At 37.2% G+C, this 25,811-nt stretch overlaps 1 protein-coding gene across 2 annotated transcripts in view; it reads right to left on the reverse strand.

Moving 5' to 3' along the window:
• The window catches only part of SUCLA2 (succinate-CoA ligase ADP-forming subunit beta), a 45,414-nt gene extending 20,886 nt beyond the window's left edge, over positions 1 to 24,528 (reverse strand). Inside the window, exons 1-4 of one of the 2 annotated variants that reach the window (XM_021689428.1) lie at positions 24,387 to 24,528; positions 19,346 to 19,526; positions 7,852 to 7,951; positions 7,284 to 7,446 (exon numbers count right to left, since the gene is read on the reverse strand). In XM_021689428.1, coding sequence (XP_021545103.1) covers positions 7,284 to 7,446; positions 7,852 to 7,951; positions 19,346 to 19,526; positions 24,387 to 24,476 — 534 coding nt within the window. In that variant the 5' untranslated portion in view covers positions 24,477 to 24,528. The remainder of the gene's footprint in view (positions 1 to 7,283; positions 7,447 to 7,851; positions 7,952 to 19,345; positions 19,527 to 24,386) is intronic. The other variant, XM_021689429.2, reaches the window with a different exon arrangement.
• Between the last annotated feature and the right edge of the window lie 1,283 nt (positions 24,529 to 25,811).

Genomic DNA, 25,811 nt, shown 5'->3' on the forward strand with positions numbered 1-25,811 from the left:
AACAGCATCAAAAAGAATAAAATAAACTTAGGATAAACTTAACCAGAAAGATAAAAGACTTGTACACAGAAAATGATAAAACAGTGCTAGATGAAACTGAACAGGACACAAATAAACAGAAAGATATCCTGTGTTCATGGATTGGAAGACTTAATACTGTTTAAATGTCCAATACTACTGAAAGCAATCTACAGATTAAATGCAATCCCTACTGGCACATTTTCCCAGTACAATCTTTTTTTCATCATCCATTTTCTGCAGAAACAGAAAAAAACCTTAAAATTCATATGGACTCTCACAGGACCATGAATAGCCAAAATAATCTTGACAAAGCAAAACAAAGCTAGAAGCATCATACTTCCTGATTTCAAACATATTATAAAGCTACAGTAATCAAAACAGTATGGTTCTGGCATAAAGATAGACATATAGACCAATATAACAGACTAGAAAACCCAGGAATAAATCCCCACGTATATGGTCAAATGATCTCTGACAAATGTGCCAGGCTACACAATGGGGAAAGGACAGTCTTCAAAAAATGGTGTTAGGAAGGGACGCCTGGGTGGCTCAGTCGGTTAAGCACCTGCCTTCGGCTCAGGTCATGATCCCAGGGTCCTGGGATCGAGTCCCGCATCGGGCTCCCTGCTCTGCAGGGAGCCTGCTTCTCCCTCTGCCTGCCTCTCTCCCTGCTTGTGCTCTCTCTCTCTGACAAATAAATAAATAAAATCTTTAAAAAAAAATGGTGTTGGGAAAACTGAATATCCACATGCAAAATAATGAATGTGGACCCTTACTTTACACCATATACAAAAATTAACTCAAAATGGATTAAAGACCTAAATGTAAGAGCTGAAACTGCAAAACTTCTAGGAGACCTTGGATTTGGCAATAATTTCTTGGCAATATTTCTTTGGCAATAATTTTCTTTGCCCAATTTAAAAATGGGCAAAGGACTTGAATAGACATCTCTCCAAAGATGTAGGTCTTCATCAGCTTAGAATAGTATAAAACAAAATGCAGTAAACTGGGTGGTTTAACAACAGACATTTATTTCTCACAGTTCATGGTTCACACCATACTAATCTCCTTATCAAATGGTTAGTCAGCCACATCCTTCATATTCTTTCCCAAATAGCTTTCTCACTTTTTGCAGTATAGGCAGACTGAGAATTTTCCAGATCTTTAAATTCTGATTCCTTTTTGCTTAGATTAACAATTCCTTCTTCAATTCATTTCTCTTTTCTCACATTTTACCAATAAGCAGTCAGAAGGAACCAAGCTGTTCCCTCAATGCTTTGCTTTAAAATCTCCTCAGCTAAACATTCATCCCTCTGAAGTTCTACCCTCCACAAAACACTAGAACATAAACACAATTCAGTCAAGTTCTTTGCCATTTTTTAACAAGGATCACCTTTTTTCCATCATTCTTCGTTTCAGTCTGAGACCTCAAAAGAATGGTCTTTACTATCCATATGGATATTTCTACCAACATTCTATTCATGGTTATTTATATATTTTCTAAGAAAATGGAGGTTTTCTCTATAGCTCTTTTCTTTCTGAGCGCTTTTCTTTCTGACCAGAATCACCTTTAACAATCCCTTTATGATAATCCCAGCTTTTTCTACCACATACCTCAGAACTCTTCCAGGTTCTATCCTTTACCGAGTTCCAAAGCCACTTCAGTGTTTTTATGTATTTGTTATAGCAGCACCCCACTTCACAGTACCAACATCACCTCACCTAAACCTAATTACCAAAGGCCTCACCTCCAAACATCATCACATTAGGGGACAGAGCTTCAACATATGAATTGGGGTGGGAGATAAACCTCAGTCCATAACAATAAACAAATAGCCAACACATATAAGAATGGGTACTCATTATCATTAATTATTAAAGAAATGCAAATCAAAACCACAGTGAGATATTACCTCACACCCATAAGGGATAATTTCTGTAAAAAAAAAAAAGGCATTGGTGGATGTGGAGAAATTGGAACTCTTGAACTCTGTTGGTAGAAATGTAAAATAGTGGAGCCACTGTGGAAAACGGTGTAAGGTTGCTCAAAAAATTAAATACCGTATTATCATACAATCCAGCAATCCCACTTCTAGGTATATCCAAAAGAACTGAAAACAGTATCTCAAACAGATTATCTGCATACCCACATTAACTGCAACATTATTCAAAATAGCCTAGAGGAAGAAACCTGAATGTTCATCAACAGACAAAAAATAAAGAAAATGAGAAAAACTGTATATACATACAATGGAATATATTTAGCCTTTTAAAAAAAGGAAATCCTGGGGGCACCTGGGTGGCTCAGTCGTTAAGCATCTGCCTTCGGCTCAGGTCATGATCCCAGCGTTCCACGATCGAGGCCCGTATCGGGCTCCCTGCTCGGCAGAAAGCCTGCTTCTCCCTCTCCCACTCCCCCTGCTTGTGTTCCTGCTCTCACTCTCTCTGTCAAATAAACAAATAAAATCTTTAAAAAAATTAAAAATAAAAAAAGGAAATCCTGACACATGCTACAGCATGAACCTTGTAGACAATAAACGCTAAGTAAAATGAACCAGTCACAAAAAAAGACAAATACTGCATGATTCCACGTACATGAGGTTTAACTGTAACTAAAAAAATCAAACTCTTAAAAACAGAAAGTAGAATGGGGATTGCCGGGCACTAAAAAAAGTGGTAGAAGGGGAACTGCTCAATGGATATAGTTTCATTTTTGCAAGATGAAAAAATTCTAGGGATCTGCTGTACAACAATATGCATAAAGTTAACATGATTGTACTGTATACTTAAAAATGGTTAAGACAGTAAATTTTATTACATATTTTTGACCACAATTTTAAAAAAAAGAAAAAACAACTAGACAAGAAACTTGATGAGCTTCTGTGGTTGGCAGTGTTCTTTCTGTGCACTGTCATGTATCAATATTCCAGGAGAGTGACATGTACCTGAGGACAATGGAAACTTTATGTTTGGAACTCTCCCAGATCTTGCCCTGTGCGTCTTCATTTGGCTGGTTTTGATTTGTGTCCTTTGGCTATAGTAAAACTGTAATCATAAGTATAGTATTTTCCTAAGTTCTGTGATTCACTCTAGCAAATTATTAAACCTGATGGGGCACTAGGAACCCCCAAATTTGTAACCAGCTATTAAGCATACAGGTTACCTGGGGAACCCCAAACTTGAGGCTGGTAAGTGAGCACAAGCCATGTGGAGGCCTGTACCCTTAACCTGTGAGGTTTGGCCCAACTCTGGATAAATGGTATCAGAACTCACTATAATATACACAGACAAAATTTTTTTTTTTAAGATTTTATTTATTTGACAGAGAGAGAGAGCAAGAGAGGGAACACAAGCAGGGGGAGCGGGAGAGGGAGAAGCAGGCCTCCCGCCGAGCAGGGAGCCGGATGCGGGGCTCAATCCCAGGACCCTGGGATCATGACCTGAGCCGAAGGCAGACGCTTAACGACCAAGCCACCTAGGCGCCCAGCACAGACAAAATTTTTAATGAAAGAATTCATTGTGCCTCCTGAGACTAAAGAAGAGAAAAATAGCAAGCTAAAGAGAAATGTTTGAAATTATAGTCTAAATTTTAGTTCCTGAATAAATTTCAAATGAAAAGGTATTCTTCACTTCCTCTCTAGAAAGGCAGTTCATAATTATAAGCTTTTACAAAGATCTAAAGGAGGGGGGGATACAGATTTAAGAAGGCCCTGTTCGATTAATATCATGCTACTGAGGTAGAATATAAGTAAATTAATGTATTGATAACCCCAAAATATAATTTTATCCAACAGAAGAGGTAGAAACCAACAAACTTTTAAAATACTTGAACATTTTATTTTATTTAAGATTTTATTTATTTGAGAGCGAGAACAGCAGAGGGAGAGGGAGAAGCAGACTCCCGCTGAGCAGGGAGCCCGATGCAGGGCTTGATCCCAGGACCCTGGGATCATGACCTGCGCCAAAGGCAGGTGCTTAACCATCTGAGCCACCAGGAGCCCCTGAACATTTTATTTTAGTTTTACCTTTTTTAAAATATCTATTGATAAGAGAAATTAAGAGCCACAAAGAAGTAGCACTATTGAAAGGGAAAAGATAATATTAAATTCTCACTGAAGTAATGATTAGGTCTCCAAGAGTTAGCGGTAAGTTAGGAAAAAAGACAAAAAAATACATATGAAATAATAATATATAAAAGAAAGTGAACAGCCTCTCTCTGTACTAATTCCCTAGCCAATTAGAAAAAAATCCCAAAATTGTAGGCAGCTGATCAGAAGAAGGCTTACACAGGTAAATATAAATCAGTTAAAACAATGACTATAGTTTTGCATTTGGTCATGACTGCTGAATGCATGCTGTTTCTGTTTAAACAATTTGGTTTCAACTTTAAATTTTAGTGATAAACTTTCAGAACTATTTAAGTTCTAGCAAATAGTTAGAATTTCAAATAAATTAATAATGCTATTTTCTCCTTCTTAACCTAAATTCCTCTTTTCTTTGGTCCTACAAAAAATTTTGCCTTAAAATAGATCTGAATTTTAAATATGACAAATAAGCCTCTTAATAAAAGTGTCTTTTGGAGAATAATAAAAGTGGGGTGCCTGGGTGGCACAGTTGGTTAAGCATCCAGCTCTTGGTTTCAGCTCAAGTCATGATCTCAGGGTCAGGAGATCAAGCCCCACGATGGGCTCCACGCTCAGCGCAGAGACTGCTTAAGACTTTCTCTCCCTCTCCTTCTGCCCCTGCCCCCCTCACTCTCTCTCTAATAAATCTTAAAAAAAAAAAAAAAAAACAATAAAAGTATAGAAAATAAAAATTTGGAATTCTTGAGGCATTTGATATCTATTCCAGGCAAAGTAAAAAACTTGATATGGTTAAATGCACCATTCATTTACAGCAAATTACAATGTTTTACTAGGAAAAAAAATTAAAATAGCAAATGTAATTTGCTAAATTAGATTTGTGTCAGCCCAAAAGTACCCAACAGGTACTGGGCAAATGGTAAGAAATCTAATTTTGAGAAAGTGCCAAAACAGAGTAGGTACTTAAATTGATTTTTTGACATACCAACCCTATGGTAAATATTTTCCCAAGCTTCCTGATGTAACACATACTAAAGAGGACCAATAGAGCCTATGATACACTACTAAAAACAGATAAGGAACAAAAACAATTTTTAATGATCAGCTGACTTCTATACACAGAACTTTAATTCAGTCAAAAATGTTCTTTTCTTTTCAGTTTAAATAGATGATTTTTGCTTGTTTAAAAGAGAGTCCCCAAAATGCTTGCCATACCCCAAAAGGTAACACCAACCAACTCTACATTGGTCTAATGTGAGAGCATCAAACAGTTGGCCAAATGGTTTTATTGGTACTATTGAATTTTTATTTTTTTAATTTTTTTAAAAAATTTTTAAATTTTTAAATTATTTATGTGAGAGAGAGGGAGACAGGGAAAGAGAGAGAGAGAGAGAGCAAGCACAAGCAGGGGGAGGGGCAGAGGGAGAAGGAGAGAGAAAAGCACAGAGCCCAACACAGGGTTCGATCCCATGACCTGAGTCAAAGTTAGACGCTTAATCGACTGAGCCACCCAGGTGGCCCACTGGTACTACCAAATTTTTAATCTGAATTATTACAGCTATGCAGTGTGAAATAAAAACATTTTTCCCCCACACAAGACTCAGAGAGTTCTCTAAAAATTCAAGTCCTTAAAATGAACTCAAATTTGATCCTTTTCTCTAATGCATTTGGTCATGACTCTTCTCTCAGTGGTCATTATATCTTTAATAAAATATTTTCAGTGTGTTATAGTCATATCTTTAATAACACATATTCAGTTTGCTATATTTACTCCAATCAAAATGAGGTACTCTGAATGTTTAATATTACAGGACTCATAACTCTAAAACAAAAAGTATAAAAATAATAACAAAATGAAACGTGTTGATATACAACATCAATGGAAAGGAAAAGAAAATGTAATGAAAATAAGTGAATTTGTAAAATTATTGTTTTTGTAAATGTGTGTAATATATATAAGGTTATTGTCATGAGATTTCTAAAGTAACTTACAAAACTAAATTCTACCACATACAGAAACCTATAATGGTAAAGACATCACTTACAAATAAAACAATGTCTTTTCTTTTAATTTTATTTTATTATGTTAGTCACCATACATCATTAGTTTTTGATATGGTGATCCACGATAAAACAATGTCTTTTATCCTATATATCCTGAGTGGGTTTTTACTACCACCTAGTGTTATACCTTAAGAAATACTTTCCTGTAAAAATTAAGTTACAAAAGACACTTTACAATATCACTCAAACATTACTAAAGATATAATTAACTGTAGGGGGAAAAAAAAAAATCACAGTATAGAAAATAACTATTTTTAAAAAGCTGTCTTATATAAGAAACCTATTTTCATTACCCTGAAAATTTCTGTTGTATTACTAATTGTGTAATTTACATCAAATCCTTTCTAGGGCTTCCAAATACATACTCAAGTTGCTTCAAAAGACAAAGAGGCTACCACAAAGATTCAGCCCATTATCTAGCCAATGCACTCAAAAAGCCAGATAATTATAGTATAAAATGATTATCAATGCTCTCTCAATGCCAACAGGTCTATGAAAGGACTTCCTAAATGCTAGCATTTTAGGTTCCCATAAAGAGAGGAAAGCAAAGGTAGGGTTATGCTCCTTAGAATCATACTGTTTGCTACTGAATGTCATCCTTCAACTTGCCAAACACCAAACTGACTACTGAAATAAACCCCAAACTATAAAAACAAAAACAAAAACAAAACAAAACAAAAAAACCCACAAAAACACCAAGAGGTTGAAAAAGAACAAGATGAAGTCATGGAAATACATTCTTTTAATGGGTTCAGAACTCTCTTTGTTAAAAGATTTTACTCTGCTAGAAATTATTTTCTCAGTCTATGGAATCTAGAGATGAAGCCAAAGGATTTTAGCTGCTTTTAGTAAATTAACAATTTAGAAGTCCTGTGGATTCTATTTCAGCAAGGTTTTGCCTACAGCTTTTTTTTAGGCACAATATTATGTATTAAATTTTGTATCATTAACCATGCTGGGTTTTTTAAATGACACAAAAATGTTGTGCTCATGACATATACAAATAAGATAATGGATCATACCTTTTTAATCCTTCCCATACAAATGGAAATAACCAACCTCTGAAATTGAATGTAGTAAAGTCATCCTAAAGGTATCATGTCTACAATTACTCACTTGAAATGACCTTTCCATTGTTATTGCAAAGTAGTATTCTCTCCGGGGATATCTTCGCTCACAAACCAATACTTGATTGCATATTCTGCCCTTTTCTCCTGTTTGCTTGGTAAACAACTTTTTCCCAATCATTTGTGAGGAAACAGCTTTTGCTTCTTCTGGACTGAAAAAAGAAAAAGAACTCAAATTTTTTTCTCCTCCAACTGAGGAAAAACAAAAGCATATGACAGCCAAAATTTTATCTCATTTAATATTTATTTTTTTTAATTTTTTTTGAAGATTTATTTATTTTGAGAGAGAGAACACACCAACGGGGGGAGAGGCAGAGGGAGAGAAACTCAAACAGGCTCCATGCTGAGTGCGGAGCCCAACACGGGGCTCAATCCCAGGACCCTGAGATCATGTCGAGTCAAAATCGAGTCAGACGCTCAACCGACAGAGCCACCCAGGCGCCCCACTCATTTAGTATTTAAATTTCAGTATTTTCATCAATTCAATAATAAGGGGTCATTTTTACAGTATATTTTTCTTTAATAATGATGATTTTTCCTTAAAAAGCAGGACTTACGAGAAAACTATCTTCACTCCTCCTTTGAGGCCACTCTCAAATGTTCCTTTTCCTCTACCACCAGCTAAAACCTGTGCCTTTATCACAACGTCTTTTGAACCTAGAAGAAAAACACTTGTTAGATAAGCAGCACGGAATAGCATGCAAGACATTATTCTGTTATTAAGCATATATGTTAAGTGATGTTATTATATGTAGTAGACCCATTTACCCACAATGTCAAAAAATGAAGTATTCGACATATATAGTTTTTCTCGATTAGAATATTACAACATTCACCATCTAAAGGTCCACAAGTTTAAAAAATTAGCCATTCATGATTCCTTGGAGTAGACTGAAAATCATTTTACTTTTCCTTAACACTAAATATCTAGTGCTTTGGAAGGTATTAAAAGTACAAAAATTGAGACTCAAATGTCTTCCCAACATTTCCCTACCTTTCTATTCACATGTAAAATTGCTATCCTGTGAAAATTTGAGTTAAAAAAGCTACTCTGAGCAGAAATACATCATAACTTCAGGAGAAACTGCCAGTACTCATACCAACTTACATTGTTCCACTAACAGAAAGACCTGTTGATACACTTTCTTGAGCTATACTGTTATGAGGAATATTATCAGGAGTTAAGCTATATTTATCAGAAGATTCAGGGATGTTATAAGTCTTAAATTTTTAATTTTTTATAGTACTTTTAAAAAAATTTTAAGTGAAATTTTTAAAATAAATATTCTGAATTTTTCTTCTTTAACAGGTAGACTGATCTCTCTTCTATCTTCCTCTTTCTAATGCGCTGAAGAAAATCAGCAAACCAGCTGGTTAGCCTGGGTACCCCTCATCATTCATGGTCCAGGGCTATTCCTCTTAGAGGGTATTCTCTGTCTCCCCAGACAAGCAGAATTTCAGAATCTCATTTTGCCTCTTACAGCATTTTGCCTATACTAGCAGTGCAACACTTGTATTACATTATGGCAAAATAATAATCTTATTCTTACTGGTTACAAGCCCAAAGCAGTCCCTGGTATATAACTACCAATCCATGTACACACCATGCAGAATACGGGGACTCCCACCTAATCAGATAACCCAACAAAATCAAAGAGGTAACAAATGCAGTTTCTGATAAAACCAGGAAGAAATGACCTAAAGTTTACACCTAAACAATTATTTAAAAAGAATGTTTAGAAAATTAATGATGTAAATGAGCCTACATTTAGAAGTTAGAAGATGGCCCTGTGAGTCAGTCAAGGAAGTGTTTTAAAAAAACCATCTTTCTCACACCCCATACTCATCTTTAAAATTTATCCAGAATCTTGACCACTCTTCATCACCTGGTTTGAACCCACCATTCTCTCTCACCTAGATTACACTCGTCCCTGAAAGAGTACTCTCAAAGCAGCAAAGTGAGCACATCACTCCTCTATTTAAAACCTTACAGTGAATGCCCATTTTACTCAAAGTAAAAGTCACACTCCTTACAATGACCTACAAGGACCTATCCGACTCCCCAGTACCCTTACTATTTGTATCTCCTATGACCTCCTCATCGTTCACTCCACTCCAGCTCCACTAGTCTCCACTGTTCCCAGCATGCTTCTGCCGTCAGGATTTGGCTCTAATGCTCCCTCCGCCTGGAATACTCTTCATCAGGTACAGGAAACCCCTGCTTTTCAAAAGTTTGCATTACACCCACTTCGCTTTTACAGAAGACCTACATCGGTTACTTGTTTTCACTAATTGAAAGAAATCCGAAAGTGATTTTCGCTTTTGCAAAAAACAGCATTCAGTGTTGATTTTGAGGAGAGCCATTAGAGAGGTAGCACACACCCCAAGCAGCAAGAGTGGCCAAGCTCCTTACCCAGGAACTATTCTCAGCATCCAGCCACCAAAACTTTGAACCGTGCCTGTGAGCATCTGTGCTTTAGCCTAGGAAGGGTCATTTACTGGCTCTGGGAACACTTGAAAATTTCTCCTTATAATTAATGCTAACTGCTTTCACTTTATACCATTTTGGCTTACAAAAGGTTTCACAAGAATGCTCTACTTTCGGATACCAGAAGACACCTGTATCCATTTGAGAAAGGCCCGCATTCCCTTCAAGTTTTTCTTCTTATATCTCATTGTCCATGAGGCTTACCCTTATCATTCTACTTAGTAGTACAACCTGCCCACCTGGGACCAATCCTCCCCTCCTTACCCTGCCTTTTTTCCATAGAATTCCTCACCTTCAAACATAATATATAATTTTCTCATGTTTACCATTCATTGTTTGCTCGAATACAAGCTTCAGAAGGGCAGAATCTTTGTTGTGTTCATTGATGTTCTCAAGCTCTTGGGAGCATTCCTAGCATATATTTTCTGAATGTTGAATAAAAGAACATTTAAAGATGGAAAGAATTCTTGCATATCTTGATTTTCCACTGCTCTTTTAAAAACTCAGAACTGGAAATACTGGGCCCTGCAACTAAAGCTGTTTAGAAGTGCCTGGTTTACACAAGATAGACCCTTTTCTATCTGCCACAGTCCCCACCATTCAGGTAAAAACAACTAATATTAGATGAAGATTAGAGAAAACGTAAGAAATTTCCTTAAAACAATAATTTTCTTATTGGAAAGAAAACAGGTAGCCTTTGGGACAATGGCAAATTACAGAGTTCACGCCCAAACTTAAAGGAGCAGACACTAGTCATTTTACCTGTTTCTGGTTACCTGGTTTTTCCAGTACTTTAGAAATATTCATTCATATCCAAAGAGGATAAATGTAAACCCAACAGTGTAAGTATAATGTAAAAATGGCCAATAGTTAAACTGGTGCTTTGCTGGGCTAAATTCAAACATTCCTAACATAGTAAACTGAGAACTTAAAAAACTGACCTATTAGAGTAGTAAAGTTCTAGTTTTTCAAAAATATTTTACAAGACAGAAGTCTCTTCCTCCACAAAATGTCAATTTCCTTTCTTTAGGAATATAAATTCCTTAAGGGCAGAGATGATTCCTCAAAAGTTCCTTCTAAAAAAGCCCTTCACAACAAAAGAAAAGCCAAAAAAATTTAATGAATACAGTCTCATCAAGACAAGAGGGATTACAAGAGAAATCTGAGGACAACTGATTGATACAAAGATTTTATTCAATTCCATTAATTCATTCAACAATTACATCTATATACCAGTTACCGCTAGAGCCATAGATACACCAATGAGCAACAGAGACCTACCCTGCTCTTAGAGAGCTTACAGTCTTATTAGATTTGGCCCTTTGCTCTAGTCAGACAAGATCTTTTATGGATTCCAGGGTTGTCTTTAAAATACAGTCACTATCCCTCCTAGCTTTAGTTATTCACAAATGTCTTAAGCATTCTTCATATACAGTCATCTAATAAAACACTGGGAAGAAGAAAAAAGAAGGCAAAGTCCTATTTTATGCCATTACAAATCTCCCTCCAGGCGATTATTCATTAACTGGCAACCTTTGCACATATTTATTCAACCAGACAAAAATTCCACCTTAATTATACTAGAATCCTAAACATTAGGACTAAGACACAGAATGGCTGAATAAATAAAAAAACAGACTAATCTATGCTGCCTCTAAGAAACTCCCTTTAGATGTAAGGACACTAACTGAAACTGAAAGGATGAACAAAGATACTGCATGCAAATGGAAACCAAAAGAAAGCTGGGGTAGCTATACATATATCAGACAAAATCAACTTTATAACAAAGACTATAACAAGAGACAAAGTAGGGTGTTACATAATGATAAAGGGGCAATCCAACAAGAGGATGTATCATTGATAAATATTTATGCATCCAACATAAAAGCACCTAAATATATAAAGCAAACATTAACAGACATAAAGGGGGAAATAGACAGCAATACAATTAATAGTAGGGGATTTCAATACCCACGTGTATCAATCAGTAGATCACCCAGGCAGAAAATCAATAAGCAAACACAGCCCTTAAACAATGTATTCGACCATGGTCTTAATATATATATACAACATTCCATCCAAAAGCAACAATACATATTCTTCTCAAGGGCACATGGAACATACTCCAGGATAGATCACATGGCAAACCTCAAAACAAGTCTTAATAAATTTAAGAGGACTGAAATCACATCAAGCATCTTTTCCAATCACAATGGTATGAAACCAGAAATCAATTAAAGGAAGAAACCTGGAAAATTCACAAACATGCGGAGATTAAAAAACATGCTATCAATGGGTCAAGGAAAAAATCAAAACAGAAATAAAAAAATACATCGAGACAAACAAAATGGAAATATACCAAAATTTATGGGATCAGCAAAAGCAGTCTAAGAATTCACAGTAATAAAAGCCTATCTCAAGAAACAAGAAAAGTATCAAATTAACTTTGCACCTCAAGGAACTAAGAAAGAACAAAGCTCAAAGTTAGTAGAAGGAAGGAAATAACAAAGGTCAGAACATAAATAAGAGAGACTAAATAGACAATGGAAAAGATCAATGAAAGTAAGAGCTGCTTCTTCAAAAAGATGAACAATATGGACAAACCTTCAGCTAGACTCACCAAGAAAATAAAAAGAGTGGATTCATAAAATCAGACACAAAAAGATGAGATACTACAACTGAAAACTCAGAAATACAAAGGATAAGAAACTATTATGATCAATTACATGACAACATACCGGACAAGCAGAAGAAATAATTCCTAGAAACATACAACCTACCAAGACTGGATCATGAAGAAACAAAATATGAACAGATTACTAATAAGGAAATTGAATCAGTAATCAAAATCCTCCCAAAAAATGAAGGTCCAGAACCAGATGGCTTACTGGTGAATTAAAAAAAGAATTAATACCAATCCTTTAAAACTCTTCCAAAAAATAAAAGAGGTAGAACACCTGCAATTCATTTTACAAGGCCAGAATTACCCCAATACCAAAACCAGACAAGGATACCACAAGGAAAGAAAATTTCGGGCCAATATCCCTAATGAACATAGATGCAAAAATCCTCAAAAAAATTATTAGCAGGGGCGCCTGGGTGGCTCAGATGGTTAAGCATCTACCTTCGGCTCAGGTCATGATCCCAGGGTCCTGGGATCGAGTCCCGCATCGGGCTCCCTGCTAGGCAGGGAGCCTGCTTCTCCCTCTGCCTCTGCCTCTCTCTCTCTCTCTGACTTTCATGAATAAATAAATAAAACATTAAAAAAAAATTATTAGCAAACTGAATACAACAATACATTAAAAGAATCATATACCATCAACGGGGATTTATTCCAGGGATGAAACGCTGGTTCAATATCCACAAGTCAGTCACTATACCAATAAAATGAAGGGTAAAAAACATATGATCATCTCAACAGATGCAAAAAATGCATTTGACAAAATTCAACATCCATTTATGTAAAAACCTCAACGAGGCAGGTACAGAAGGAACATACCTCAACATAATAAAGGCCATATATGACAAGCCCACAGCTAATTTCCAACACAACAGTGAAAAGTTGAAAGCTTTGCCTCTAAGATGAGCAACAAGAGAAGGATGCCCACTCTTGCCACTTTAACACAGTGTTGGGAGTCCTAGCTATATCAGGCAAGAAAAAGAAATAAAAGGAAGGAAGAAGTAAAACTGTCACTATTTGCATATGACATGGTATTATATATAGAAAACCCTAAAGATCCCATCAAAAAACTATTAGAATAAATGAATTCACCAATACTGCAGGACACAAAATCAATACACAAAAGTCAATTACATTTCTATACATTAATCATGAACTATCACAGAAATTAAAAAAAAAATCTCATCTACAACTGCATCAAAAGAATAAAATACCTATGGATAAATTTAACCAAGGAGGTAAAAGACCTGTATACTGAACTGTAAGGCATTGATTAAAGAAACTGAAGAAGACAAAAATAAATGGAAAGATATTCCATACTTATAGATTGGAATAATACAGTTAAAATGTCCATACTACCCATAGCAATCTACAGATTCAATGCAATCCCTATCAAAATTCCAATGGCATTTTTCACAGAAATAGAACAAACAATCCTAAAACTAGTATGAAACCACAAAAACAACCCCAAGTAGCCCATGCAATCTTGCAAAAGAAGAAAAAAGCTGGATTTCACTCTCCCAGATTTCAAACTATATTACAAAGCTGCAATAATCAAAACAGTATACTACTGACACAACTAAATAGCCCAGAAATAAATCCATATATACATGGTCAATTAATTTATCAAAAAGGAGCCAAGAATATACAATGGAGAAAGGACAGTCTCTTCAATAAATGGTGTTGAGATGGGGCACCTGGATGGCTCAGTCAGTTAAGCGTCCGACTCTTATTTCAGCTTAGGTCATGATCTCAGGGTCCTGGGATCAAGCCCCGTGTTGGGCTCCACACTCAACAGGGAGTCTGCTTGGAATTCTCCCTCTCCCTCTCTCCCTCAGCCCCACGCTTGCTCGCTTGCTCTCTAAAAATAAATCTTTAAAAAGTTTTTAAATAATAAAATAAATGGTGTTGAGAAAACTGGACAACCATGTACAAAAGCATGAAACTGAACCACCATCTAACACCATACACAAAAATTAACTTGGGGCACCTGGGTGGCTCAGTTGGTTAAGCGACTGCCTTCAGCTCAGGTCATGATCCTGGAGTCCTGGGATGGAGTACTGCATCCGGCTCCCTGCTCGGCAGGGAGTCTGCTTCTCCCTCTAACCCTACCCCCTCTTGTGCTCTCTCTCTCTCAAATAAATAAATAAAATCTTTAAAAAAAAAATTAACTTGAAGTGCATTAAAAACTTGAACATAAGCCCTAAAATACCATAAAACTCCTAGAAGAAAATATAGGTGGCAAGCTCTTTGACATAGGTCTTGGTGATGATGTTTTCAATCTGACACCAAAAGTAAATACAACAAAAGCAAAAATAAGTAAGTGAGACTATATCAAATTAAAACACGTCTGCATACCAAAGGAAATCATCAACAAAGTAAAACAGCAACCTACTGAACGGGAGAAAATACCTGCAAATCATATATCTGGCAAAGAGTTAATATCCAAAACATATAGAGAACTCAACTGTGGAAAAAGAAATGTGATTAAACAACAGGCAGAAGATGTGAACAGACATTTTTCCAAAGATACACAGATGGCTACTATATATAAAAATATGTTCAAAATCACTATTCATCAGGGAAATCCAAATCAAAGCCAGAATGAGGTATTATCTCACACCTGCTACAATGGCTATTATCAAAAAGACAAGGAATAACAAGTGTTGGTGAGGATGTGAAGAAAAGGGAACACTCATGCACTCCTGATGGGAATATAAATTGGTGCAGCTCCTGTGGAAAAGAGTAAAGAGGTTCCTCAAAAAAATTAAAATAGAACTACTATATGATCCAGCAATTCCACTTATGGGTATTTATCTGAAGAAAACACTAACTTGAAAAAAACATATGTACCCCATGTTTATTGCAGCACTATTTACAGTATTTACATTAACAATACCAAGATACGGAAACAACCTAAGTATCCATCGATGGATGAATGGGTAAAGAAATTATGGTATATGCACGTGTGTGTACGTGTGTGTGTGTATTCAGCCACAAAAAAAGAATGAAATTTTACCATTTGCAACAACATGGATGGACCTAAGGGCTAAGTGAAGTAAGCCAGAGAAAGACATATTCCATATGAACGGAATCTTATATATGGAATTGGAAAACAAAACAAAACAAAACAATTAAGCTCATAGATACAGAGAACAGACTGGTGGCTGCCAGAGGCAGGGGGTGGGAGATAGGAAAAATGGATGGAGGCAGTCAAAATTAAAGAAAAAAAAAGATGGGACTTAAGACCCATTTCAAACTTATAACCTCATAAAACATAAGTTTATGTTTTAAGCAATTAAAAAATACATAGCAGATATAAGTATTATTATTAATGAAATTTAGAATTTGGCAATTATAGTCTACTCTAAAAAAAAAAGGGTCAACAAAATATGCAAAAAAGACAGACCTAAATTTTACTAGGTTGAACAATTTTCAAGCAGCAAAATGATTACATTGTGTATAATTTCAAACATGGAAAGCCATTACAGATGCAATTCTATTTAGGGTAATAGAGGAACTAAGATGTATTTGTATCTGAACTTGTACTAGGGTTTCCCTTTTAAAATTCTATGAAGCACAGCTTTTATAGTTCCTCCGAAAATTAAACAAAAATGGGAGAAACTTCCCAAGCCTAAAAGATACTATTTTTGGCAATACAGAATCATGAAATTAATGAGCTGTCTACTAAAGACCTATCATTAAAAACAGATATGAGGGGACACCTGGGTGGCTCAGTTGGTTAAGTGTTTACCTTCAGCTCAAGTTGATTCCAGAGTCCTGGGACTGAGTCCTCCATCTGGCTCCTTGCTCAGCGAGGAGCCTGCTTCTCCCTTTGCCTGCTCTTGCCCCTGCCTGTGTGTGCGCTCGCGTGCACTCTCTCTCTCTGACAAACAAATAAATGTATCTTTCCCAAAATATAAATAAAATAAGTAAAAAATAAAATAAAAATGGATATGAGAAGGGGAGCCTGGGTGGCTTAGCTGGTTAGGTGTCTGACTCTTGATTTTCGCTCAGGTCATGATCTCAGGGTCCTGGGATCAGGCTCTGTGCTCAGCGGGAATCTGCTTGAGATTCTCTCTCTCTGCCCCTACCCCTGGCACATGCTCTCAATCTCTCTCTCTCAAGATAAATAAATCTTTTTAAAAATGGATATGAGAAAACCAGTCTATTTAAAAAAAAAACACACACACACACACACAATGGAAAAGAAACTATATTTCTTCACAACCATTCTTCCATCCCTAACTTCAGTTATTCACAACAGGCAAAACTAGCCTCCAGAATAGTGTTTCCAACTTTTTTCACATCATGATATACACAGAAAATTAAAGAATTTGTAGGGAATACTGGGGAAAGAGGCCAGGGCTATTTCAGGAGTCATCACCAGCTGTAAGGCTCAGCGGCCCCAGTCCCCATGCTAACTCACAGAACTGAGGGGAAGCAGGTTTGACCCACCTGTAAAGCATTTATATCTCACTATATCAGTTGGTGATGTAAGAGTTTTAATAAATGGGAATTAATACTTTGTGAGTTGTTCAATAACTCAAGAAGCAAAGAAGCCAAAATCAGCATTGGGAATTGCTAGCTAGATGGACAGAACCAGGTGTATTTCTAAGGCACCTTATACCATACCTTGTGCAATTAGATCCTATAATCAACATCTTCTGACATTAAATATCAACATCTTCTGACATTAATGACTCCCAACAAAAGACAGAACTGTCCTCAACATCTTCATAGTAGTTACTAAATATACCTTTTAAAAGTAGCATTTCTGATTCTCTAAATTTAAAAGACCTCCTTAGTCACTAATCTCACTTCCATACTATAATCATCATCTGCAGTGTTATTTAACAAAAACATACTTTCTAGATGAATAAAATACCTTCTGTTCTAAAGGGCTCAAAATCAGAGCTGCCTACCTGCTCCTTACTTCATAGAAGTCCTGGTCCCAGAGGCCTTCCCAGAAATACTCATAATTAGAGTATACCCTGCACATGTTAACTATTCTTTCTTCTTTTAATCATTTAAGCATCATTAAAGTTTATAAGGAATAAAGAAATCAAGAAACTGGCATCCAAATAAATCCTATGTGTTTTATGAAAGAGTTCCTACAGATTTTTTTTGACAAAACAATGAATTTTGACTAAATGAGTAAATATATGGAAAATACAGAAAAAACAATTATAATAATTTGGAAATAGAAAAAAATAGTTTTTACCAACTTCATTAAATATAAATCAGGCCTTACTAACACTGGCATGAAAAACATTTTAAGCTTCAGCATTATTACAAAGGAAAGAATTGGTAAACAAACAAAAAATCATCACTCAAGAGATTAGACTAACAAAAATAAAAGAACAAAGTCAAGGGTCTAAATTTCATTCTTAAGGACAGAACAGTAGAGTAAGAAAACCTTATACTTTCTCAATTGCATTTCCACTTTTCCCTTCTACTTAGCTGACTCTTCTTTAGAAATTAAAGTTTAGGTCATATAAATAAGATCAAATCTCAAGGGAAGAGTTATTAAAAAGTAGCCTTTACAAGAAATACTACAGAAATACAAAGTACAATCACAAGTTTTCTTTAAACTTGACCTTTAAGAGCCTCTAATATACAGTGTTTTGAAGATAAAAATGAGGCACATATTTTACCATGCACAAGTTCAAGCTACAGGTCACCATTAATTAACAAAAATTTCACCAAAATTAGTATCAATTTACACAAGGCTTTCAATGAATAAAAAGAAGTTTGCTTATAATCTGAATAAAAAGATTTTTTTCTAACAAAAAATTAAACTGTCAATGAAAAATCATGCTTCCAAGTCAACACCTCATTCAAAAACATAACTTATATGACATATTTCTGAACTTGTACATGCCCTTACTTTTAAAAGAAAAACTCATTCTAGAAACAAGTAAATACAAAATGAGAGTAAAACTTTAAAAATTTTAAACATTTTTAAATGCTCCATTGCCTTCTTAAAATACTAATAAAAGCAAAGTCTTCCCCAAAGCACATTCAAAGCCTTATTAATCAAGTATACATACAACAGACTGTGCTAATCTACATAAAATTGGTGGGATTTTAAATACTGCTAAAAATAAAATGCAGTGTATAGCTAGTAAATTACTTGTTATTATGGCCTCATATTAAATCATTAAAAATGTAAAGTGAAGGATATCTTCTAAAGTCAATATTTTTTAAATAAGAGATTAATATAAATTAACAAAAGCTATTAAGTTTTCTGTTATCAATAAAAGAATCTACTAATAAACATGGGCAAGTACTTAATTCATTTAACAAATATCAATAGTTACTGATTACCTAAGTGCCAGGTATTCTTCTAAGAGTTTAGGAGGTATCACTGGACAAAATAAGACAAAGAAACCCTGCTCTCATGGAGCTTACAGTCTAGGACTCAGCTTCTCCCCTCCCTCCCACCACCTTGGTTCCATACTTTTCCTGTCAAAAAAAAGTCGGGGGAGGAATATTAGACCTCTTTACAACCACATAAACAGCTAAGATTTTCTTCATTACTTCCTTGAAGAATCATCACAGACACCAGTCTTTTAAGCTTCAGAATATTAAACAGATCTTCCTTCCCCATAATTATATTCCAACTAAAAACAGGACTTTAAAGGCTTCCTAATTCCAATATAATTGGTTCTTAAGTTACTAGCTCTATGGGAGCTCATAATAATCTCATAATAATTTTAGAATGTCAACAATCAAAGTTCCACCTTCTCTTTTAAATTAATAAAATTCATTTTTTAAAAAATAAAATAAAACCTATAAGCTGTTATAAACTATAAGTAAAGTTCACATCTTATCAGAAGTGCCCATGTCAAAGTGGCTTAAGTTTTTCTTAAGTTAGTACCTAATTTTTTGGCAACTGCATAAGCTTCATCTGGTGATTTTGCCACATGTCCTTTGGGAATGGAGACACCAGCTTCTTGCAACAATTCCATACTCATGTATTCATGTAGTGAGAGACTCCTTTTTTGCTGCTGCTGTATTTGGAGTCCATGGTTGTTAAAAAGTCCAGAACTTCCCAGAACCTAAAGAAATTGGGGACATATTATATATGACGGTAATTTGGAACTTATTAAAAATACCTTCCCAAAATACTTTTTTATATACAGTACTTGGTTCTTCATAACTATAATAAAACCGTTACATTAAATCATCAAAGAATAATATTCAGAGTACCTAAATTATAACCTAAGAGCTAACCTACCAGCTAAATACCAAATGTTACCCTTGTAGTTTCAACTATTTTCTCATCATGTCTGGTCTTATCTTTTATTTGACTCCACTACCATATCCCTAATGACCTACAGAGCATTTCTACCTCAATGCCAAATTCAGCAGATCTAAAACCAACCTCATCCTTTCCAATAAACCAAAAATCCTTCCCAACTTTCTTCTCTCCATCATTCTTCCAGCACCAAACAAATAGCTTGGCACTAGATATGTGGTACCTAGTTGAGTGATAGTTATTACTCTTTCATACACACAAGACTCAAAACCCTGGTTTCTAGTGATCACTGTGGTGTGCTACTCAGATTCCCCTTTCATAGCCCAGCTGCTGGGAGTGCTGGCTACTGACAGCTCTCAGCTGAGTCCTCTCATTGGCTTCTTTGCCCAAGTCACACCTTCCCATTGTCAGCCTGCATCCAATGACTGGTCAATGGGGGTTAAGGTAAGGATATGAAGTCCCAGCACCTCACCCCAATTTGGGATAATTCTGAAGGACCATCTTAGTTCCAGATATCCCACAGGAAAGGCAAAGGTTCCTACTGCAACTGTACCACATTTCTACTTCTCCCTCTACTCAATCCTCCTTCCTTCACTCCCCCACAGGTGTTGATCCAGATACCACTTTCCAGTTGACTTCTTCAATGAAACTCTCTATTTCATAGCCCGCAAATATCATCCAAATTCCTCAATCCTATCAACTTTATATGACAATATGTAGAACAAATTAAGTGCTATGAAAGCCCTGGAAGAACGAACTGAAATTACACATTTAAGTATTAGCCATACATTTCCATTCTCTATACAGGAATGCAGAATACTGAAACACAGCTCATATGAAACACACAATAGCATAAGAATTGAATTTAAAGGGATCATATATACAGTCTATTTCTTTTTAATATAAAATATTGGAAACCATTTACTAATAGTCCATGTTACAGACAGTTAAGAGGGTTGGAAATGTGCAGTGCTGGACTATCAACTATTGCTTTATTAAACAGTCTTTCTTGAAGGGGGTTCATGAGCCATCTGCATCAAAATTACCTGGGATGTGTCTAAAAATGCAGATTCTGGGGCCCCACTCTCATTTACAAAATCAGAATCTCTGGAATGGGCCTCAGGAAATCTGCATTCATAACAAGTCATTCACCTGATTCTTAAGCACCCTACAGTTTGAGAAACACAAGTCTAAAAAGTCAGTCACACCTAGTAACAACTTATTGGATTCATCTGGTAAGCTAAAATCCTGAAGACCATTTCCCCAGAGTAACTCAACTCCCTGATTTAGTGTCACTTCAATATTAAAAACCAGCAATATCCCAAACCATTCAGTACACATCTACTTTCTGAAATCCCATTCCTGGGTATATACCGAACAGAAATGAGTGCTTCGTCTACCAAAAGGCATATATATAAGAATATGCATAACAGGCTTATTCATAATAAATAAAAAGTGAAAATAACCCAATCTCCCATCAACAGAATAAAATATGGCATATTCATATACCAGGATATTACAGAGCAATTTTTTAAAAATACCTGTTGCTCAATGGATTAATCTCAAAACATAATTTTGAGGAAAAGAAACCAAACACAAGAATACATACTTTTTATATAGTTCAAAACCAGTCAAAATTAGTGATAGAAGTCAGCCAGAACTAGTGGTCACCTTCTGTTGGGGAGTACTAATAAGGAGAGAGGATATGGGTGCTTCTGAGGGCTGAAAGTATTACATATCTTGATCTGAATGGTGGCTACACAAATGTATACATACATAAAAATTAATCTAGCTACCCACTCAAAGTTGTACACTTTATATAAATTATACCTCAAAATAACAATAAAAATAAGGGGGGAAGGGGAATACCTAGCAGAGCTTGGTAAAAATAGTTATACACTCAAACATTTTTTGAATGCCTATATACCAGACACTGTGCTAGGGATGCTAAAAGGATAAAACCAACTTGGTCTCAGCCACAGAATTCATTTAATGTAAATGAGCATGTAAATGAACACCTACAACACAAATAAGAGCATTCAGAGTCATTACGCAGCACCTAATTAGGGGAAAGACTAGAAAAAATACTACGGAGGCCTGATCCCAGTTTGAAAATAAAAAAACTTGGGGCTCCTGAGTAGCTCAGTCAGTTAAGCACCCGGTTCTTGGCTTCAGCTCAGGTCAGGATCTCATGGTGAGATGGAGCCCCCAGCAGGCTCCAGGCTCAGCTGGAAGACCCCTTCCCCTCTCCCTCTCCCTCTCCCCCTGCCCCTCCCCCCACTCACAGGTGCTCTCTCACAAATAAATAAATCTATCTTTGAAAAAAATCAATAAATAAACTACTATCTATAAAGGACATTTGAGAACAACTGGGGAAATCTAAATCTAAATTTCCAAAGTATGATAATTACAAATTTCCTAAATATGATAACTATGTTGTGGTTATTTAGGAGAATGTCCTTATGTTTAAAAGGCGTGTGGTGGGCGCCTGGGTGGCTCAGTTGGTTAAGCGACTGCCTTCGGCTCAGGTCATGATCCCGGAGTCCCTGGATCGAGTCCCGCATCGGGCTCCCTGCTCGGCAGGGAGTCTGCTTCTCCCTCTGACCCTCCCCCCTCTCAGGTGCTCTCTCTCATTCTCTCTCACACAAATAAATAAATAAAATCTTTAAAAGGCGTGTGGTAAAATATTATGTAGGGATAAAGTGCCAATACCTGCCACCTACTCTTAAATGGTTGAGCAAAAATAAATGAATGTAATTTTATACATACATAAACACATATATGCAAATGAATGTAATTTTTTAAAGATAAAGAAAATGTGGCAAAATGTTAAATATAGGTGAAAGCAATATATGTCCTCACTGTACTATTGCTGGAACATTCTATCAGTTTGAAATTTTTCCAAAAAAAGTTCAAGGTAAACCAATGACACAAAGCTCTGAGTATATTTTTACAGTTTCTTTCAAATATCTATATTCACAAAGAATAGTAGTACTCATAAGGTAATGCTGCTAGCTTTTATACCTCCTTAAAGGTTTTTTAGTATCTGAAGTGTTGATAATCCTTTCCTTGCACCTCTAGAAGTTATGACTTGAAATATCAGTTTTTTTAATTACCCTGGTAAAAAATATTCCTGAAGAATCACAAGGATTCCCACATTGAAGTCTTTGTCTTTCTCCACATTATCACTTAGAAGATTCCTACTGCCAAAAGGCCACCAATTCCTGGCCAAATCCCTATACCACCACCCATTTAATCATTCACCTAATTTAAATCATATTAATTCAAAAGTGGGAAAATGTAGTTACTGGGGAATGTGATTCACAACTGAGAAAATATTTAAAATTAGTTCATCTGCTCACAACCTGAACTATTTTATCAGATATACACTGGACAAAAGATAGAGAGAAACTAGGAGGGTCATAGAACTAAACAAAATGTTTAAGAGTATTTGCTAAACTCACTGTGTGACCTTGAACAAGTTTCCTAGGAAGGAAAGACAGCACTCTTTAAGACTCCTGAAAAGGAAGTTCAAGACCAAAAAAAATCACTTCTCCTATTAAGAAGCATACTCATGTAATTCACTGCCTCCAGGTTTAGAGAATAAAGAAAAAAAAAGTTTAAATCAATTCATTTTTATCATGTCTAAGGAGTTAATTTCAGAACATAATCGAAAACTCTGGAATTGACTTATGAAGCCTATCATGCCCTTTCACAAGTTTCTTGGTGTCGACGCTGGAAAGAACAGGCCAAGTCTTCTGGAAAAAATTGAAGAGCAGACTCAAACACACAGGCTTTGGAGCCAGACAGTTCTGGAATTAAGCCTTAGCTTTAACCCTACCTGCTTTGTGACGGAGCCCAAATTACTTGCTCTCTAAGCCAGTTTCTTCATCAATGAGGAGGATATTAATGAAGCCCTTACAGTGCTGCTGGAAAGCCTAACAAGAAACTACAAGTAAAATGCCTGGCTCAGTACCTGGCACACGGTAAACACTCCAAAACAAAAAATTAAAACAGACAAACAAAAACTTGTGATTATTATGCTATACTCTACCCAGAAATGAAGTGATCCAAAAGGTAACTGTCTTACTTCCCCAGCTGGTAAACTGACAAACAGAAAACAACTACACGGGGGAGGAGGTGGGAAACTTCCCTGCCTCGTCACAAAAGAGGCCGGTCAGCAAGCTGGTCCTGTGAAAACATTCCCACCTATGACAGCTCCCAAGGGACATAAAAGTACATCTGAAGGGCATCTTCCCCCTCCCCAAAGAAGGGCCACGGATGCCTCTGCCCACCGCGCGGGGTGCGGAAAAAGCAGCACAAACTGCCCAGGCCCCCTCACCTCCACTTAGAAGCGCCCCTCACCCGCCTCCCCGCCGCCCCTCAGAAACTGAGAGAGCAGCCGCAGCGGATGGCCGGGCTCCTCGCGGGCTGAGGACCAGAGCAGAGCGACGCAAACATGGGCCCGCTCGCAGTCACAGCGGGCAGCACCCCAGGGCAAGCGCCCGCGGGCCCGACTGGGCACCCCCATGTCACCTATTGCGAAATGACCCCGAGCCGGGCCTCACATCCCCTCAAACCTCGCCCACAGGAGCCAGGTCTCCCACCTCGCCCTTTCTCCTGCCGACCCTCGAAGCGAGAGCGGGCTGGGCCGCAATACCTGGGCGGCGGCCCGCAGCGCCGGCCGGGACCCGCGGCTCCTAAGGGCGGCTGTGGCCAATAACCGGCTGTAGAACATGGAGGCCGCCATTTCTGAGCCCGACCCCGTACCTCGGCGCCGTGCGCAGGCGCAGAGGCGCGAGGCGGCCGGCGACCCAGCTGCTCCTGACGCGCACTCCAACCCCTGGCCCCACCCAAGGCGGGCGGGACCTGGGGTTAACTGCAAAAGCGGATTCCCTCAGCAGAATTGCCAGCTCAAGCAGGGTTGGGCTTGACTCGCACAGAGCAAATTTTGACCTTTAGATATCAGCACTGCAACCTCAATATCCAACCTGTGACAGAAAGCAACCTGAACACTTCCTGGTAAAGTGGTAAGATGTGGTATTGGAAAAATGACCAGCGTTGCCATCTGTGCGATCTAAACTTCTCTGAGCCTCAGTTGCCTTATCTGTAAGATGGGGTTCATTCAAAAAATAAGTACTCAGTGTCTGCTTTGTGCCAAAGTTTGCGTTGATACAGCAGTGAATAAAACAGAGCGATTCTACCTTCAAAAAAGAAAAAAAAAAAAAAAAGACTATAAGACTATCAGCCACTAGTTACCAATCCAAATGGCACACAGAATCGCCTAGGAAGCTTTAGAAAAATTTCCCTCACCAGACCCACCTGAGGATGGAGTCAGGATTTCTTAGAGCTCTCAGGTGAGTGAGATACACACACTAAACATTGAAAACCCTGAGATGAGACGTGTGCCCCATCAAGACTTGACCACTGGACAAATGACTGGAGCCTTATTCTCCTCTGGATATCTAGTTTTATTTATTATTTTTTAATTTATCTGAGAGAGAGAAAGCACAAGCAGGGGGAGCGGCAGGCAGAGGGAGAAGCAGGCTCCCCGCTGCGTAGGGAGCCCGTTGCGGGGCTCGATCCCAGGAGTCTGGGATCATGAGCGGAGCAGAAGGCAGACACCTAACCAACTGAGCCACCCAGGCGCCCCTGGATATCTAGTTTTAAAATGTGTTGAAGAGTTTTCAGTGTAAAAGATGTTAACCCAGGAATAGATGGGAGTGGCTGACAAGCATTGTACAGGCTCTGGCAGAGCTGCTTCTGAAGCACAGTGGCCTGATGCACAGAACAACACTGTATAAAGAAAAAAGGGAATCTAAAGCAGCAGCCTATCAGTTGAGGGAATGGGAAGGGGCTTTTTGCAGCCCCCAAAATCTCTGAGCTCTTAAAGGCAAAACTTTCTCAAGGACTTTTTCATTTCATTGGCACTCATGGAGGACTGTCCTCAAAGCTCTCCTCATCACTAAAAGATACTATGTGCAGTTAGAAATAGGGAGAGTGGGAAACAGACATTGGTAGTTCAAATCTCTTGCTCTACTCTTCAACTGCCAATCATTGCCAATCAAATAAAATCGGAATAATC

The sequence above is a fragment of the Neomonachus schauinslandi genome, chromosome 3, assembly GCF_002201575.2.
Source record: "Neomonachus schauinslandi chromosome 3, ASM220157v2, whole genome shotgun sequence".
Lineage (NCBI taxonomy): Eukaryota > Metazoa > Chordata > Mammalia > Carnivora > Phocidae > Neomonachus > Neomonachus schauinslandi.